At 38.1% G+C, this 19611-nt stretch overlaps 4 protein-coding genes and 1 non-coding gene across 5 annotated transcripts in view; all 5 read right to left on the bottom strand.

Moving 5' to 3' along the window:
• LOC148728998 (putative skeletal organic matrix protein 5) overlaps positions 1-1234 on the bottom strand; it is a 1384-nt gene extending 150 nt beyond the window's left edge. The window contains exons 1-4 of the mRNA XM_088725477.1: positions 980-1234; positions 827-869; positions 561-687; positions 1-481 (exon numbers count right to left, since the gene is read on the bottom strand). The exon at positions 1-481 is cut by the window's left edge and continues 150 nt beyond it. Of these exons, the coding sequence (XP_088581603.1) occupies positions 1-481; positions 561-687; positions 827-869; positions 980-1169 (841 nt within the window). The 5' untranslated portion in view covers positions 1170-1234. The remainder of the gene's footprint in view (positions 482-560; positions 688-826; positions 870-979) is intronic.
• A 2772-nt stretch (positions 1235-4006) lies between these two features.
• On the bottom strand, positions 4007-6357 carry LOC148728997 (uncharacterized). Its single transcript, XM_088725480.1, has one exon. The coding sequence runs from the start codon at positions 4686-4688 to the stop codon at positions 4311-4313; it is 378 nt and encodes a 125-aa protein (XP_088581606.1). The 5' UTR covers positions 4689-6357; the 3' UTR covers positions 4007-4310.
• Positions 6358-9505: 3148 nt separating this feature from the next.
• On the bottom strand, positions 9506-14756 carry LOC111344707 (uncharacterized). Its single transcript, XM_088725285.1, has 4 exons — positions 13436-14756; positions 11976-12001; positions 11662-11799; positions 9506-10340 (listed from the first exon to the last, which is right to left on the bottom strand). Exons 1-4 carry the CDS (start codon positions 14514-14516, stop codon positions 10278-10280), a joined length of 1308 nt encoding a protein of 435 aa, XP_088581411.1. The 5' UTR covers positions 14517-14756; the 3' UTR covers positions 9506-10277.
• Positions 14757-14949: 193 nt separating this feature from the next.
• On the bottom strand, positions 14950-19591 carry LOC111344708 (tRNA-specific adenosine-34 deaminase regulatory subunit adat3). Its single transcript, XM_022951957.2, has 8 exons — positions 19511-19591; positions 19359-19430; positions 19229-19283; positions 19055-19131; positions 18393-18597; positions 17440-17548; positions 16603-17003; positions 14950-15809 (listed from the first exon to the last, which is right to left on the bottom strand). Exons 1-8 carry the CDS (start codon positions 19581-19583, stop codon positions 15626-15628), a joined length of 1176 nt encoding a protein of 391 aa, XP_022807692.2. The 5' UTR covers positions 19584-19591; the 3' UTR covers positions 14950-15625.
• Trnae-uuc (transfer RNA glutamic acid (anticodon UUC)) lies at positions 18748-18819 on the bottom strand. The gene has a single exon. It is a non-coding gene; the product is annotated as a tRNA-Glu (tRNA).
• Positions 19592-19611: the final 20 nt, after the last annotated feature.

The raw sequence follows: 19611 nt of genomic DNA, 5'->3' as shown, positions 1-19611 counted from the left end.
TGTTTCCATTGTCTGGCGAGTATGTTGCTTCATTTCCACAAGTGTTGGAGTCACCAGGTTGACCTCCGGTGCCGACACCAATTCGGGAGTCACAGGAACCGCAGTTATTTTCCTGGTTAGAAATGATGCCGATTCTTGCTTTGGATAGACTAAGTCTTGTTCCCACTGCATTGAACCCTTCCTTGTTGCAGTTGTACTGTAAGGAGGCGTGCGAACCAATCAGCCACTTCCAAGTATGCCGACCCAGTGAGGTAGCGCGGTATTTCCCATCTGCGATCAGTAAGTACAGTGAGTTGGCCCTCTTATTGATGACAATGAATCTGAGTTGATTGCCAATCTTCAAACCAAGACAGATCTTTGAGAAGGGTGTGTTCCAGTAAGTCGGTAACTTGGTCTCTTGTAAGTCAAAGCCAGTCCTGCCTCCACCAAGGTTATAGGCATTTCTGTCGCTCCAGAAATGGGAATTGTAATGGAAGGTTCTCTAAAATAATGAAATTTATCTCATTTTTTTTTTCAGTTTCAATAAATCAAGAGGTCCTGAAAGAAGACAGGGAGATTACCTTTGCACCGTTAATCTTCATAGCCAGAGTCCATCCTCCACCGCCACATCCAAAGTTCCCCATGTGACAGTAAACAGGAATCTTTTGAGAACCAAACACCAGTGGATACACTTTGCTTCGTCTCGAACTTATGACAAAAGAGAGCATTTAACGGATTGAGTCAGCCTGTATGCACGAGAATAGTCCTCATACCTACAACAATGGTCTCTTAGCATCAAGCGAGCGATTTGGAATTTTGAAATGAAAACATCGTACTGTTTCCTTACTTTCCTTTGTCGTACTGCTCCTTGCAAGAAGAGAAGGGACTGGCTGTCGGTAAGAAAGAAAAGACTGCGGTGTAAAGATGTGAGCGAGTTGAGAACACTTTGAACATGAAAACATGAAATGCCGCTCCCCAAAATATGATCCATAAAAAGTACCTGGAGGCTTTGGAGGCAAAGCGTTCTTTACCAGCGTAATCAGATCGTTCATTTTCGTTTTAAGCGTCTTAATGTCTTTGCTGATCTCACCGCAGTGATTGGCGGTACAAGATTGTTGTCTGGCGTCGCTTAAGACAGCAACCAGCTCGAGGACATTTGCGATTAAAAAAACTGCAAAAAGCAAGCGCATCTTGAGATTGATCGGCGTCGGGAAATAATTTCTGTGTTGCTCAGCCGGTGAATAACTGATGGTGGTGATTTTGCTTCGTTATTGTTTGTTATCATTGTTAAACACGACTCGTATTTTCTTGCTCGCACTCAACGACAGCCAATAGGCAAGTTCCAAGTTTAGGTTTGTTTTCAAGTTTATTCACTGCGTACAGTGCTAGTGTCTTGCAAAGAAATTACCGGAGTTTGAAAATCTGTTTACAATATAGCTGTCTATCTACTGAAGAATGAAAGGCCAATTTGAGAACGGCGATACTCCGATTTCATAAAATTAATTTTATATGTTTATTTTTAACGAACCGACTATTTTTGCATGCATGCATCCCTAAACAATTCCTAAAACAAAACGTGAGGTGTCCTCAGTTCTGCATTTAAGTTCAAACGATTTGTAGAAATCACTTAAAGGCCGGGTAAGTCTCTAGAGAACCTGTGGAGTTCCGTCGGTGAGGGGTATTACAAGATAATTTGGTTTTATAGCTTTTTAGAAACTGAGTTGATCATGTAAATTGAACAACGTAAAGTCATTAATCCCTTGGGAATCTCTGACATTGACGCCTACTCTTTCAATTAAAGAGATCATTTGATTGTCGCGACTGCCTGCACTGTCAAAGCGTATTATATAATTTTATTGACAAAGAACGTCGGCTTAAATACAGAACAGAAATTAAGCTAGACGTATTTACCCTTCAACAAAGTAACCCCAAGCTGTAAAGATTCTCAACTTTTCATCCTAACAACTTGTATTCCATGTTAGGATGTTAGGATGAAAAGAATTGAATTCTTCTTCCCAGAAAATAAAATATGTAAAGCCAAAATAAAAGGAATTAGTTATGTAAAGATGCTAATCAAACACGTGTTTCCTAATTAAAACCAATTGAAAGTGTTTCAAGGTGTTTTTAAGTGTAAATTCAGTTGATATGTGATTTTTTGTGATCTCCTTTTCGCGTACCTGGCTATGGAGGTTGCGCTCTTTTGTCAGTTCGCCCCCTACTAACTTTGCGTTCGACAGTTTTTAGAATTTGCTGCAAACATAATATATTTTCAAACCAGAAAATAGCGTCACTCGTGCGCCAATTAATACGCCTGAGAATTTGCAGGTTGATCGAACTTTGATCTGGTTTCGCTGTAAATTGTATGTTGATTAAACTATATCATCATTTCGACAGATCAGGAATAGGTTCTACCGTAAGGCAACGAGTAATAGCATTTAGGGGCGAACTGATCATAAAGGTAGGGGCTAAGGTGGTAGGGAGAGGACTTGCTTTTTAAATCGCTTTCCGACTAAAATATTCCAAATTTAATAAGTCAATTCTCTGCCATGACTTCCAGGGCTTAAAGCTTTAAGTTGACAAACACGCACTATAAACAAGATGGGTGGAGTACAATGTTTGCGACAGTGTAGAATCAAAACCAGTAGTACTTGGTAGTGCATTGAAACCTGCGTTGAGTGTAACCCAGGTTGCGCTGCTACCTCACATACCTTACAACTGGACATAAACTTAAATCTTGATCTTCTTTCCTCATAGGACAAAAGTGAACGCGACCAACTCGAAAGATAATTTGGGTATCTGGCAATCAGTGAATTGGTAGGTCAAACAAATAATTGAATTCATCAAACAGGCGATGGATCGTACTTACTGTGACGTGTTCTCAGATTTCCCTAAAATTCAGAGGTCAACGAACTGTGACAAAAAACTGCCCACAATAACTTTCGGGCTTGTCATGTGCACTTTTACACTTTCCTCCAACAGCCTTTCTTAAAGTTCAAAAGAAGCTAAAAATGAGGGGCTGTACACAGAGCCTGCTTGCGGGCGGTAGTTTGTTTTTCAAGCGCGAGATTCAGCGCGGCGAATTTTCGGTCGCCACATTGGACGGGTGGAAAATCTGAGTCGAGTGACAAAGCGAAGAGGAAGCGGGAAGTAGAGTAAAATTTTTCTCTCCCTCCCCACCCCTCTCGCTCTGTTACTCGTCCTAAATCTTCCATCCGTCCATTGTGGCGACCGAATATTCGCCGCGCTGAATCTCGCTTACATGCGATACCAAACCGCTATCAGTCTTCTGCCTTGGACTGGTATACCCCGGAAAGCATTTTAAGTGACCACTAGTGTTTTTGAATGACAGTAATTGAAACAATATGGAGCAACGAATTCCACGATATTTTTTTTTATCCCAGAAAAGCACAGAATTAGTTTCGACTGCAAAAGTGTTACTGACCAATCTAGCCACCATTGTTTACATGCTATAATTGAATTTGTTAAATCAGCCAAGAAACTTTAACTGTTCTCGCGATTCTTCTCCATATCAGATCGAAAACAATCGAAACGATCAACAATGTTAGGTTTGTGCCTGAACTCCCCATTTTTGCACCACAGTACTAGCTAGAAAGAACTAACAACCCTCTTTACGTTAAAACGACTGTGCATTTTAGTCAAGAAGAAAATTAATTTCGCAGCACTGAACCCCGGTGACCAATGGATTTAAGGGAACGGTTCAGTCACCCACCTCATAACTCTTTCATAATTAACAAATGGTAAACACCACAGCGTACACTATTGAGTTATGGATGCACGCGGGAGGTTGCTAAGCACGAAAGAAGCGTAAGAGTCGCTCGAGGCGATAGCCGAGAGCGACTCTAGCTTCTTGAGTGCTTAGCAAACCTCCCAAGTGCATCCATAACTCAATAGTGTACGCTGTGGTGTTTACCATTTGTTTTACAACATAACATTGATACACTGTAGCGAAAGAGTTTCCTTTTATTTAACAAATCTTACGTGTCCAGAAAAAACAATCGCGCGCGGAAAAAAAGTTTTTGCATTTGCTCACGCCAGCAGCGTAAACCCATGGGCAAATGGGGGACGCTAAATTGCGCGCGCTTTACTTTGGTTATGTTATGATACAATTTCTGACCTGTGTGGCTCACAGACAACTTGATTAAAACCCGAATTGGTTTCACACAATTGAGACGAGTTAGACTAGATTTGAAGACAAATCTGACCAGAGGAGAAGATCATTTTGAACCAGTTGTTTTATTAGCTAGTAAGCCTTAGGACAATACATTTTTCTCATCCATGGTGGCTTCTTAGCTTGCAATTTGAGTCTCCTGTCACTGCACCAGGATGTACCCCATGGCTTTGATGTACTTGTTTCCAGTATCAGTCGAGTGTGCTGCTACATTTCCGCATGTATTGGAGTCATCTTTGTATCCTCCTGTACCAAAGCCAATTCTAGAATCGGGGGTTACGCAGTCTTTCCCGTTTTTGCCAAGGAAACCATTCCTTGCTCTAGAGTAGCCTTTGCTATCACTAGCATTAAACTTTCCTACGTTGCAGTTGTGCTGCAAGGACGCCTGCGGACCAATAAGCGTCTTCCACGTGTCGCGGCCCATTGTTGTTTTTCGGTATTTTCCATCAGCGAGCAGTGAGAACAATGAGTTGGCCTGCCTTTTCATGACAATGAACTCTTTCTGGTGGCCGATCTTCATACTGAGACAGATCCTGAAGAATGGCGTCTTCCAATAGGATGGTAACTTAGTCTATTGTGAGTCAAACCCAGTCTTACCTCCTTCAAGGTTAGAAGAATTCCTGTCACTCCAGAAGTGAGAATCGTAGTGGAAGGTTCTCTGAATTAAAAACAGGGAAAGTTTTTACTTAATATTTTAATTCTTTAAATTCACTTCAAAAAGTATTTTTACTTTTTTTCCATCAATCTTCATGGCCAGCGTCCACCCTCCATCCCCACACCCAAAGTCTCTCATTTGACAGTAAACAGGAATCTTCTGAGAACCAAAAGTCAGCGAGTACACTTTTCTCTTAGACTACCTTTTGGAATAAAATTTGGAAAAAAACCAAGCAAAGTTTAGCATGGACAATATATTTTTTGAATATCGAATACTAGTTTTATCTTTTTTAAGAGATACTCCAAGATGCGATAGGTAATAACTATTAACTAATCCCTGGTTTGAAAAGACGTCTGTGCTACTGCAGAGTGGCTTTGAGCAGTAACAAGACGTAAAATGGTTCCTCCGGCTCAAAAGCTGTTCACGCTTCGTCAATTTCTTCCCTCTGCTCAACGGCGTTCACGCAGCACTCTTGGGAGACTTGTGTACATGACGCGTAATGTCAAACAAATCAGTTCTATAAGACAAAAATACTGATAATAAAGAGTAGGATAACTAACCTGTCCTTTTCATATTGTTCTTTACAAGAGGTGATTGGACTGGCTGTATGAAATATAGTATACCATTCCACGGTTAGTCTGAACAAAGCCTTCGTGACGAACTCTTTATAATTTAAAAAAGTTCCCAACACTCAAAAATATGATTACTCGGTTTACCTGGTGGCTGCGAAGGAAAAGTCTTGTTGACTAGCAAAATAAGATTATCCAGCTTTGCTTCCAGCGTTTTTGTGGCTACGTTTACATGCGAATCCTTAATAAGGTTACAAACCATCAAGTTGTCGGTGTAGAATTTAGAGGCAGTGAATGTTACTCGTTTGACATTGCGGGACATATTAGCGGCGCATACGGATACATACGAATACATACGACTAACATACGACTACATACGAATACATACAAGTAAAAAAATACGAAAACGAGTAAAATTCATACGAGTAAATTTGTATGCAAAGTAACGACAACCTAAGTAAAATGTAACATGAGAGAGCAAAAGATAATTGATATGTACTCGTCATGCATTACTTCCCCGACTAAGGAAAGATTGCGTTACAAGAGCAAAGATCCTTGATATTAAACTGGTGGCCTGGGGTCATGCCACTGTTAGTTACATCTTCATCACGGTTCCTTTCTCAACTGTGTCATCTGTAAATCAGTATTTCACTCTTCAATCTGTTCAGTGCACAGCAAAGATTGAACGCGTGAAGACCATTCACTGCGCGACAGGCCAATTTTTGCGCACATCGGATTACCTGGCATGACCCCAGGCCACCGGTTTAATATCAAAGAGCTGTGCTCTTGTAACGCAATCTTTCCTTAGTCGGGGAAGTAATGCGTGACGAGAAAATATCATATATCTTTTGCTCTCTCATGTTATATTTTACTTAAGTTGTCGTTACTTTGCATAAAAATTTACTCGCATGAATTTTACTCGTATTTTTTCGTATTTTTTTACCCGTACGTATTCGTATGTACCCGTATGTTACTTGTATGCTAGTCGTATGTTAGTCGTATGTATTAGTATTTATTAAAAACTGGATCATTGGATAATGCAATTCAAGACTTTTTATCGGCTTAGCTATTATGGTATATCAGCCAATATACCATAATCTACAAATATGGTAAACGTATGCGTCAGCTTAAAATCAAAAGGGAGCTAAAAAATCCAGTTTCTCCTAACAAAATAATAATTTCTTGGGGGCGTTTTTAATAAAACAATTATTCCACTCGCGCTTGTTGGATATGAGATGATTATAGCCAACTCGGCGCTACGCGCCTCTTTGGCTATCTATCATCTCATATCCAACGCGCGCTCGTGGAATAATTGTTGAGTATCCGTGTGTTACTCGTATGTTACTCGTATGTCACCCGTATGCACTCGTGTGGTGTTTTATTCATGATCGGTTGTTTCTTGTTCGCACTTAAATCACCCAGTTGGAAAAAACCAAATTATCTTGTATAAATTAATACTTTACTCTTAAAATCAACAAGATATCAGATCACGCTAAGTTAAAATTCTGCCTTTGTTCATTTCATTCTTGGGCTAAGACAGATTTGAAACGGGAAGCTGCAACCTCTATTCCGAGACTAACTTAAGGACCAGCTTTAATTCTGAGACTCGTATCAAATATAATTTACAAGTGATAATAATACAAACTTAAGTACCATCTCAAAACAGTGACCGAAACTGACTTCAACTTCTCTTCATTTAGTCTTTAGAGCTTCCAACAGTTCGTTTGTGATTCTCGCTGCTCGATAAGCGTTCCAGTAGCTTCACATTTTTGAAACAACTAGCGCGAGATCATTTGATTGTCGCGACTCCCTGCACTGACATAGCATTAAAATAATCCCGTTGGCGAAGAATGTTGGTTTTAAGACAGGATTGTAATTTACCCTTCAACAAAGTTGTTGTCCCAAACTCAGAAGATTAGCAACTTTTCTGTCTTTCTTGTCATAAATAACAAGTTCTTCCTCTCTGAAAATTAAACCTCTTTAAGATTCAAGGACACGTAGACTGTTTCTCTGAATTCATTAAGTGAAGATGTCAATCAAACACGCGTTTCTTAACTAAAACCGATTGAAAGCGTTTCAGAGTGAATTCTGTTCGCCTCATACTAACTTTGCGAGTGCTTACATTTCTTGGAATTTCCTATAAACAGTATAACATAGTGTCAAACCAGATAAATATCCAAGTAATGAAGCGGCCAAGTATTACTTGCTTGTTCCTGGCGTTCTGTCTGCAGAACGAAGTGCGATACTGTTGGTTTTGACGTGACGTCGTCAAAATTAAAAAAAAAGGGAATTAACAATCTCTTTGAGATTTTAGTTGAGTTAGTTGTTAGAACAGCTGAAGACTTATCTTTTTACTAACAATCGGTCTGATAGGGTTTTTTGTCTTGTGATAAAGTTTGATTTTCTAGGCTTTTACGGGACACGATATTGAAATAGCGGCCGAGAATGACGTTACGTAGGTTAAAGTCCCGTCTACACAAGAAATTTTTATATGGCAATTTTTAAGTGGCAGTGGTTAAGTAGCAATTTTTATTTGCCCGTGTGGATGATGAAAAATGACCAATTTTTATATGACAACTGCATTTGCTGAATAGCTGGCGTGTTAGTTTTTATGTGCCAAATAAAAATTGCCACATAAAAAATTGTCCGTGTAGACGAGGCGCCACATAAAATGTGACAAACGCACCTAAAGCTGCAACTCGTCTGGCACGTCTTATGACTTTCGCCATCTTCCTTTTTTTCTACGCTGTGCAAAATTATTACTGGCGCAAATTAAGAACAAGTATTTGTCGAGCCATCTACACGGGCAAATAAAATTTGCCACATAAAAATTGCTCGTGTAGACGGGGCTTAACCCTAACCCTAAAAGATACCCTAACCCTAACTTTTTCACCTGATTTTACATTACCCTAACCTAGTTGATTGCTTAATGCCAAAAAGTGGATTTTTCCGAGAAAAACTTGCTTCTTTGTTAACCCATTAATGGCCGCAGCTTTTGTGGAAAACTGTGTTTTGAAGCTAGTCGAGCAGATTTCGGGTCACTGTTGTGGTTTTAAAAGCTCAAACTTACCAAAAACCGCTTGACAGCTCGTGCACTCGACGGCCCTTCGATCCAAATGCAAAATGGCGGCCTGAAAATCTCGGGCACGCGCAGAGAGCAAAATTTCGTCATGCCCCACTTACGACTTCTACTTTTCTCTCTTTCTCCTGCCCTTTTTTTCCCCTCTCCTTGCCTAAAGTTTCTCCTCACTTGCTGGAAATTGAGTAGGCTTCATTTTGGTGTAGAGATTTTTCAGAAACTACTCATTATTTTCAAAGCACATGCTCGGAAAGGTAGGTGGGTAGTGAAACACGATTTTCGTGCAGATTTTCAGGTCAAAGTGACACGGTTTTTTGGCTATTTCTCCAATCTCCTCCACTCAATTGCGCTCATTCTGGTATCGTCTGTAAGATATTTTCAACCTGTTCAAGTAGGTGCTCGAATTCATGCTCTAGGGCTAAAAGTGATGACGTCACAGGGTGTAGAAAGGGTGTGGGTCCCCATGGGCGCATACGGGCGCACTGGACGTCAATGGGTTAAACAGCGACTTATCCGCTGAGATTTCGCAATGTAGATCATGATAACAGTCCTTGTATGAAAATGAGTACTTCTGTAGAAGTTTATAAGCTCTCAGAAGACGAATACAAGCTTTTTTAAGGAAAAACTTGATTACCTATCTCTTTTTTATGCTTCCGGCCGCCATATGGCGTATCAATACAAAGTCTTAAAAATTTGGGTAAAACATTCCTTCGAATATCTCCCGCATGACACATCGCACAGACCTGAATCTTTGCGAGACTGTTTGAATTTTCATATTCTTTTATCTTTTTCATTCTTGACTTTAATTGTTGAAGGGTTTTGTTAATGGTGTGACGGTGAAAAGCGGCGGACGAGTGAAAAACCGAGAGAGGTTTGGTTCAAGTTGCGTAACAAACCCGAGCCACTTAGACCTCCGCTTTTCCACTCCGCCGCTACTAGCGAGCTGTTAGCTATTTCGCTCGGTTCAGGAAAAGGTGCAGTAGTTGTGCATAAATTAACACGCCTTGGAATTTTCAGGTAAATCGACCCTTAAATCGAGATCAATGATTAAATTAATATCAATTATTTCAAATATGGTCATTTTACAGTCAGATACAATTCAACCAGTAAGAATAAAATTATCAAACATGCATACCTTTTGATGAACTGGATCACTACATTAAAACCTTTCACGTCATCATCACTATCATTTCGGTTTAAACTGCTGGCAAATTAAATAAACGTTCAAAAAGAGAGCTTTAACGGTTAAATTATTTCATAATCATTTACAAAACTTATTTTAAATAGGTGGTGGTTGATTGACAATTAATGTCCAGCTACTTCAGTATAAAAACATACTGGCTCAATTATGAGTGTTCGTGTACCCCTGACATCATGCAATATGAGCCCGCATTATCGGTACACGTTACTGTGAATCTGTTGACGAGCAATAAGTTAACGTAAGATTCTTTAGTCCAATCCAAACTGTCCCTGTCCAGAAAGGCTGGCAAGAATCACTGACTTCCACTTTATCAACCTCCTGAGGTTTCCACCCGTACAATGTATCATTTAACTCATAACTTTAACAATTCTGGGTAAGCTTTGATGGTCTGAGAGGGTTTCCAGGCTTACAGTTCATCATAAACTCCCCATCATTTTAACTCCTTCTTGAAAACATTGTAGTGAAAAAACCATTTACATCCGTTGCGTGTTCATTATACAAATTGTATGGTCGAGCTGAACCTTGGTTTGTTCTACATTTCAATCTGTGAAAGTGGATTTTCCAAAATAGACGAGAACTATGGAGAGGGACCAAAGAGAACTTAATCACTCTTCGTCGCTGGAATGTGAAAGCAAATTTAACTCATCCATGTTTACGTGTCCTGGGGCCTACAAAAATATAAACAAAAAAGCCAATTTAGCTAATTCTGGCAGATTCTCATTTCTCCTCGCACACAAGAATTATTATCAGATGATTAATGAATGAAGGGGGTAAGTTTCTTAAGAAACTGTGGTGCTGCGTCGGTGGGGGTAACAAGGTAATTTGATTTTATCGACTAGGCAGAAATTGTAAATTGGCCACCGTAAAGAGTTAAAAACCTGACGTTTCGTGCTTTCGCCCTTCGTCAGAGCGAATGGAGGAGTTGGGGGTTATGGGTGTGTTTATATGCAGAAAGTGGAGCTACGCTATTGGTGGGAACATGGTGACGAGAAAAACGAATGAATCAGTAAAATGAAATGCGTTCATTGATACCTAAAGGATAAGAGTGCCGATTTGAAAGATAAACTTTTGTTCCAGAGTTTTGCGGCTTTCCGAGCTATCTAAATGTAAGGAAAGACCACAGACTGTCATATGCTGTTTAGAATGATTAGGCAGATTTAAGTGTCTAGCGACTAGTTTTGATGCGTCCTTTTCATTCCTTTCTTCGTCACGAAGGTGTTCTCGGAATCGGTCACCTAGTCGTCTTCCTGTTTCGCCGATGTATACCTATTTGTCATTTTGAGAGAAAGAAACCTGGGAATGATAAAACTAAACTATAACCAGCAAGACAATCATGTTGATATATTGCTAGTCTTGCATGACTGGGCTGGCTTGTTCAAAGCTGAGTTAAGATAACCCAGGATTAGTGTTAGATCCGATTTTCACTCCGAAAACTTTTAAAAGAAAATTCAGTACAACTCTTTCTGTTTACAGTTTGATTACTGGATGCTCTAAAAAGAAAAGAGAAAACTATTTCAAAAAGGCATAAAGAAACCTGGATTTGATTTTAATCAAGTGTCAGCACTAATTAGCCTTTCAACAACTGGGCCCCAATCTCTGGGACCAAGTTGTTCTCCAATTGTTTTTTATGCGAGCTCCAAATGCTTAAATATCTCCCAGCTTACTCCCTTCTCTAAATGGGATGATAGTCAATCACAGATTCCCAGTGCTTTATTACTTTAAGACAACAGTAATTTAAAACAGCATCCTGTGAAAAAAAAGGGATAAATAACAAAGGATTCCACCTTGAAATGCCCTAAAAACACCTGGCTGTGAGATGTTTGGGCTGGGATGAAGAATTTTGGACACACCTGGACCTCACTTGAATGGCTAACCCAAGACAGGACAAGGCAGAGAAGGGAGATCATTGATAGCCTATGCTTTGAGAGGAGCTTAGGGCAAAACTAACATGTTGAGACCCATTAAAAACTTAGTAAAGAGTTAAATTACCTTTCCAAAGTAGCGCACTTTCTTTAATTTTCTTCTGCGGCAGCATCTGCACAGCACAACCAGGAATGCAATCACAAGTGCTGCGCAAGCTCCTGCACCAATTGGGGTGAGCACATTTACGTAGAAAAATTGAACACTCTGTGGAAAAATTATTCAAAATGATTAGTGAGTTTTAGAAGCTGCTTAAAATACTGTGTCAAACTAAAGTATGAGGAAAAAGAATGCAACAACTTCTATTACTATTGCCTAGGGTGATTGAATATTTAACAACATAAAATACTGAATATTACACAGGAATTTATCATTGAAAATACCTTTTCGTCATCCAAAGGAGATGGCACTGAAAGAAAGAAAAAAAAAGACAATTTTATTAGTGATTCTGAGATAAAAAAAAAATAATTGAAGAAAATACTATGGTTACAGTTAACATTTAAAAAGAAACAAAACAAAAGAGTATAACTATACTAAAAAGTCACCAATGTGTCTGTGCAGAAACTCATTAGAACCATTCTTGTATGCAACCGACTCATGTTCAATTGTTAGAGTGACCAAATTAGTTCTTTATAGGACTGGCTGAAATAGAAAATGAACTATTGAACTTTCTATCAATATTTTATCACTGCAATTGACAGTAGTGCACTTTAATGAGCTATTTACAAAACAACCAAATTCATTATTTTTATTTCGTCCATCAATTATTGTGAATAATATCACAGGAAACATAATTACTTTTGAATAATTGTTGTCATTTGCAGTAATTATTATCATCACCATTTTAATCATCATCTGTTTGGTACATAAGTTTGGACAGCTGACAGTGTCAAGAAAATTCATTCAAACCAATTTCATGGACTTGTGATGGTAGCAACCAAATGTATGTGTATCAGACTCCTTATGAATTACTATCAACTTGTCTGTTAGGGCTAGCATTTCGGTAGCAACATGCACTGTTTTTCACTCAAAGGTGGAAATGTAGTGTGTATATGGATCTTACTAGATGTTTTGCTGTGTAGTAGCGCTGAGTATTTTTATGAGTTGTGCTGTATTTTGACAAGCCCCCAGGGCAAGTCAAAATATAAACAATGAGTAAAAATAATCAGTGATACTACACAACAAAACATCTAATAAAAGATTTATTTTCCAACAAGCCAAATTGTTATTTCAGTATGGGCAAATTTCATGGATGTTTCTGGAGTATAAATATCATGTGATATTTGTATTCATCTCACACTTTATTTCAATTCTACAAAGCACAGTTGGATAATAAATTCCTGTATTCAGTGCATACATGTAAATCTATTTGCAATGAATTCAACTGTTATATCTTACGAGTGTTTGTCTGGTTATTGTGAAACTGAACTTCAGAGTAACCAATGGTTTAAAATGTCTCCAAAACCACATTTTCTATATTCCTACACGTCAACTTGTGACTACCTTTTACTGATATTGATGCTAATATCATTGATATCTGTATTCTATAGCAAATGCCGTGCAACTCAACATCACAAGGAAAATTGTTTGCTTTGGCAGTAGATTACCATTGTAAAAAGTCATGCAGAAACCTTGCTTGTAAATGCAAAATGAGTTGCAGGTGTCTAACAAGCTGTCAAACAAACTTCAATATTCTAAACCTAAATTTTAACCATCAACTATATTTGACAGCAGTTACTTTGGGAATTATTTTTTTTTATCGTAAATTTTGAAAGATCTGGTTCTTGAAACGTTTCTCTTTTAATTAACAACCCCACAATTAAAAAGAAAATTAAAAACTCACGAGAATGTGTTTGATCATCTTTCGTAGAAGTTTTTTTCTGCAAGGATTCTTGTGTTGTTGTGGTGGTCTGGACTGTCTTCACTGTTTCCTTCGTTGTGGTGGTCTGAGTCGTCTTCTCTTTTGTTGTAGTTTCCTTCGCGCTTGAAGAAGAGGCTTCCTGAGTGGTGACAGATGCTGGCGATTTCTCCGTCGTTGTCTCTTTAGCTGTAGTACTTGGAGTGGTTGATTTGACGGTAGTTGTCTCTTTCGCTGTGGTACTTGGAGTAGTGGATTTTTCGGTAGTTGTCTCTTCCGTTGTAGTACTCGGAGTGGTGGACTGCACTGTAGTTGTGGTAGTTGTTGATTTCGTTGTGGATTGCTGAGTCGCTGTACTCGATATTTCGTTTCCTTCTTGTACCTTGGTTGTCGGAGATTCAGTTGCGTTTGTTGTTGACGGTGTAGCAACGGTAGCATTTGTGGAAGCATTAACAGAGATCGAGCTTGAATTTGTGATTGCACTCCCTTCTGTAGCATTTTGCGAAGAGGTGCCATTAACCAGCGATGCATTTGTTACAGTCGCATTTGGAGACTGAATTGATGGCGTCGCTGCTGTTGCGTTAACCGAATAAGTTGCATTTTCGATTGTGCGATTTCCAGAATTAATTGTGTTGTTTGATGTAGCGATAGAGGAACTATTTATGACACTTCCATTTCTGCAGACAAACGATAAGTTACCAGTTTTAGCAACCTCGCAGTGTTTTGTGAGATTTAACGCGGTGCCGTTGCATATAAGGAGACTTTTTGTTCTATTTGACTCGCAGATATTTGTCAAATTAACTTGGACATGAACCACAGTTCCGTTGCCCTGCACAGTAGAATTCTGCGTCGTGCAGTTGGAGATTGTGGCATTACACGTAGTCGTCGAGTTGGCAGCTGTTGAATTCTGCAGTGAAGAGTTACTGTTTCTAGACGTCGTGTTCAAAGATGAAGAATTCCCTGCAACTTCGGTTCCATTCAAAGGAACAGCGCTCGTGTGCGACATCCACAGAGATATCACAACGGTCATTGCCGCTAAAATGGCCAACGCGTAGTTCTTGTACATATTTTCGTTGAAAATATAAAAAAGTTTCACCCCAAAAAGGCGCTTGATAATACCCCACAAGTTCACTAAGTGACTGAGACTCTTTACAATATCTCTTGAATCGTTTACAAGAAGATTAAGAGCCTTGTACTGGGCAAATTATCTTACACTGCCCGATAAACTGCTGTGTAACGTCGTGGAGACACGGAATGCATGACGTCACATTATTTCCAATTCCATTCAATGGCCTTTGTCCGATATTGACATAATCAATAATTCATACTCGAAAGTATTTAAAGCTGCGAATATAGGCCAGGTACCCTATTTGTTTAGCAGCAAGATGTCCGAGGAGTATGGATTTTTTCTACTTCTTCCTACTTCTTTTTAAAAACTTATCATACACAGAGAATAGGACACTTTTCAATAGTATTTCTACTAGACAATAAATTCTTAGTTCAATTTTGACAATTTAATACAACATAATCTTATTTGTACAACATCACCTTCATAATTTTACACTGCTTTCCTGCTCGAGGAATCGTTTATTTGATATGTTATAATTAAAAAAAAAACTCATTTCTTGGAAATAGATTAAAAAGGAAATATAAAGAAAAGAGCAGTCTCTTGTGCAGGCGACATGTACTGTAAAATTTAAAATGTTAATCTCACTGCAAGACTATTTGTTAATGGGCTGAGGGCAGATAACATCATGGAAGTGATAACTTTCTTCAAACTCAACATAGTGCAGAAAATTTGGTTATATCAACAAAGTTGAAATTGTCAATTGGCCACTGTAAAGAGTTAAGAAGCTGACGTTTTGAGCGTTAGCCCTTCATTAGAGCGAATGATATGTTATAATTAAAAAAATGTTACAATTAAAAAATCACCCTGATGAGGGGCTAATGCTCCAAACATCAGCTTTTTAACTCTTTACGGTGGCCAATTTAAAATTTCAACTTAGTTGTGTAACCAAATTACCTTGTTACCCCCACCGACACAGCACTACAGTTTCTTTAGAAACTTTCCCCCTTTATTCATGGAGCAGAAAATGTTAAGGCAATTTTTTACCTTGATTTCTTTAGGAGTTGCACGATTAGAGCTTCTGTCACTTGCACTTGACTAATTTTGTATTAAGGAGTTCTCTCAAACAAAGTTCTACAGTCATCTTCCAGCACACCACAGAACACCTCATAATGATGGTTAAGTCCAGTTTGAGTATGAATCTTATATCTACTGCCTAAAGCACCAGTTATATTGTCACTACAGCCATAGAAAACTCGTCTGATTCTTGAGTGCACCAAAGCCATTGCACACCTTAGAGGGAAATAAAAAAAAATGATTCTAAGAAATTGTGGCTTGAATAACAAGACAGAAACAGAAACATCTAAGTTTAACCGACTAACTCCCACGATCCCATTGGAAATTTTTCATATTCTCTGCCATATTCTTGTAAATTTTGGTCAGAGAATTTAGTATTGGATCAACTAATAATCCCCTAACTGATATTTTTCTTTATTCTCGTCACTTGTCTGCTTGATATTGTATTGATATTGTAAGGAGAAATTCTCTGTTGGTCACTCATGACAGTCAGAGTCAAATAACTCACAATTCTATGCCACTAAATTTTCACAAAATTCCCAAGTTCATGCAACAAGGTGTGCTTTAAGTACAATTAGTATACCTGAAATAGGTTGTTTTAGACAATATAATATCAAGCAATGTATTTTTTTGGCTCTTAATTAATAAAAAAAATTCACCATCAACTCGCAACTCACCACATTTTTTGCCAGGCGGCAGCCATTTTGGAATAAGGTGTATGATATTCATTTTACGGTAATGTATTTCACAAAAGAGAGATACAAAGATAAACTTCGAGTCCTCTACTATGATTTGTATTTGACTTTCTATGAAAAAATGTTGTAAGAAATATACAACTTTTTTTAGTTGTATATTTCTTAAAAAATAATACAACTTTTTAGAAATATACAACTTTTTTTAGTTGTATATTTCTACAAAATGTTGTATATTTCTTACAATATTTATCCTACTTGCTACTACTACGACCTTATGGAAATAAATATTACTTAAAAGTGTTAAAGATACTTACATAGAACAAGGTTCCCTTGTGACATAGAGATCATATCCAGTGCAAAGATAAGGCATTGACTTGCATTTGTTGTCAGTATCTTTTAGCAAATTGCATGGCTCCCTACAATGAGTAAATCTTTCATCAAATGACTCTTTCTTCACTGAGCTGCAGTCTTTGGAATAAAATCTGCCACAACAACAAGCTCTTTGCTGTGACTGTGAACCTTTGTCTTTCAATGCCCATGCTCCATTCACCTCTTGGCAGTTAAGCTTCCAGGCACCTGATGACTGACTATGTGCTACTAGATCCAGGCACACCATGACAGCATGTTGGAGTGGGTGTCCTGCACATCTTAAGTCATGACACGCAGCTATGGGGTGGTTCTTCTGTGGATCAACAATCACAGCTCCAATGGGAAACTGCAAATAAAAAGATGCACAGTTTTTATTTTTTTTAGGAGATAATAAAATGGAAAGCTTACACATTTCCACTCTAATACTAGCCAATGTTTCAGAATTTCTCTGAAATTCACAAACCCCATGAGCACAAAAAATATAATTTCTAGAATGAGTGGGTATGTGAACAGGAAACTGAATGTAAGATGGGAAGGCTGGGGAGAAGCCAGCTTTTTTATTGTTATAGGCCTCACAGTACCCTAAGAAAGTTCAATTTTTGTTGCAGAATTTGTAACTTGTATTATAAAAGTTGAGCAGGCAGAAAAAAATTGTAGGCCTGGGCCTACAGGACTATAAGCTGGCTACACCCCTGTGGTAGGTGAACAAATCCATTGACTCTATGCTGAGCTATTGACATATTAAATGTAATGGAAGGAAATCTTTACTTTCATCATCCTACCTTTCTAGATCTCATGTTCTTTGCTTCTGCTATTGCCATTCTCATGAACTTTTCAATCAACGACACTTCATCTTTGTCAAATAGTTCCCCTCTTAATACCCTTGAAACACTACAAAAAAATTTTCTGGTTAAATGAAGAGATTAGAGTGCTACATGCAGTTTATATGGAGATATTTTCCTAACCCAAAGCTGTACACTAAGAGTGCCTCATACCGTAAATCCTCTATTAAGCTCCCCTCTAATAAGCCACCTCCTCTAATAGGTCTCCCTCTTGGGATCAAATTTGTTAAGCCCCCCCACCCCTCCCCCTAAAAAAATTCAAAATAACACTCCGTGTCAGTAAGTATGATTAATACGTTCAAGTAATGTAATTTAATCATACAACTCACCAGACTTTAAGGAGGATTTTGACTCTGCCAATTTGGTAAATGAAAAAATGTAAAATGAGAACAATTTTTGAATAAATACAGTACATCATAATTTATCGTATCCTGGTAATTAACATTGGGTTAAATAAATAAGCCCCCCCCTCCCCCTTAAATAAGCCATTCCCTCAACATACCTGAAATAAATAAGCCCCCCTCCCCCCCCCCCCCCCAGGGGCCTTGCTTGAGGATTTACAGTACACAATTAATATATTCCCTAATCACTGCTGAATTATACATAACGGTCAAGAAAATGAAGGACATGATCACATCTAAAGAAGCCCTTGATTGTTAAAAAATGTTCTCTTTGTATGTATAGAACAGCATGGAGAATATGCATAGTGTTTCCAGGTGTAAAGGGTTATCAACAAACTCAAAGATAGTAAACTTGCATGGTCTTAAATTATGTAACTTAAAAATTACCAAATAAACTCAATCACAAATGTACAATTCTACAATATAGACATATTTTGCTTCAAAATGTATTCCCTGGTGGTATTGAAGAGTCATTCTGTAATTTTAACTTACTATTTGTCCTCATGAAAATTGACTGGCCAGAAAATAGATGCTTGGTTAAACTGTTCTCTAGTCAAAGGAGGATGTTTTGCCACATCAACCACAAAGGGTCGTCCTAGAGATTTTGCTGCTGTTTTATTTTGTTCTATAAGTTGAGTAAATGAATTGTCTGCCTCTTTTTCACTCCTTACACATAAGATTATTTGAAGAAGTGATTCTGAAATTAGACAAAACATTTATTAAAAAACGTAACCGTCATTATAAAATTAAAAATAATAATAATGGATATATAGAATAGAAGAACTATATAAACGTGAGAGTATCACTGGAAGTGAAACGAAGAAAAAAAAAAGAAAAGGAAATCGTGTTCCCATACCGGGAGTCGAACCCGGGCCGCCTGGGTGAAAACCAGGAATCCTAACCGCTAGACCATATGGGAGATCACATACTGTACAGGAGGAAATTTATAGTATAAATACCTACCGCGTACATGGTGTATTTCCCACATAGAATCAATACGGCCGTTTTTTTATCAATGACTCTTTCGGTAATTTTCACAAGCGTAGGAAACATTTTGAGTGATAAAAAATCAAAATCAATTTGAAATCTTAATTTAATTATATTTTAAAGTGAGTGGAATTTTACAGGCGCTACATTACCGAGTCATTACTTACCGTCGTCATTGATTTTGCAGCAACGCACTCGTCTTAAATGCCTCAACTCCTTTAAAGGCAAAATCTCATTTAAAACTCTGAAACATGAAACAGTAGAGAAAAGTCGCAAGAAATCGAAAATTCAGTACGCAAACCGGGCACTCATGTTTTTTATCACTATAATTTTTTTTTTACCTAATCAGTTGCGATGTTTGTGTTTTGTCCTTTACATCAGCTGCGTAAACTTGCACTGAAAATTCAAAATGCATGAGTTTAGTTAATAAAGCCAATGAAGCACAGAATTGAGAGCAGTTTCGCTTCATACCTGTTTCAAAATCGCGCGTGTACTCGTCTGCAAGAACAGGTCGAGGAAATGTTGCTTCTTCTTTGATCTTTTCTTAAGAGATCAAAATAGAAACCAATCAGTGTAAAATAAAAGGGGATATATTTCTGATTTTCCTTGTTAGGAGTTCTTACCAAGTAATTCTTCAGACGTATTATTCAATCTCGCTTTCTTTGCTTCTGGTTCTAGAGACACGTCCGACGCCATGATTGTTTTGGGAAATTAGGCTTGGTTA

Source organism: Stylophora pistillata, chromosome 6 (genome assembly GCF_964205215.1).
Source record: "Stylophora pistillata chromosome 6, jaStyPist1.2, whole genome shotgun sequence".
Lineage (NCBI taxonomy): Eukaryota > Metazoa > Cnidaria > Anthozoa > Scleractinia > Pocilloporidae > Stylophora > Stylophora pistillata.
This window is presented reverse-complemented; position numbering and strand designations above follow the sequence as displayed.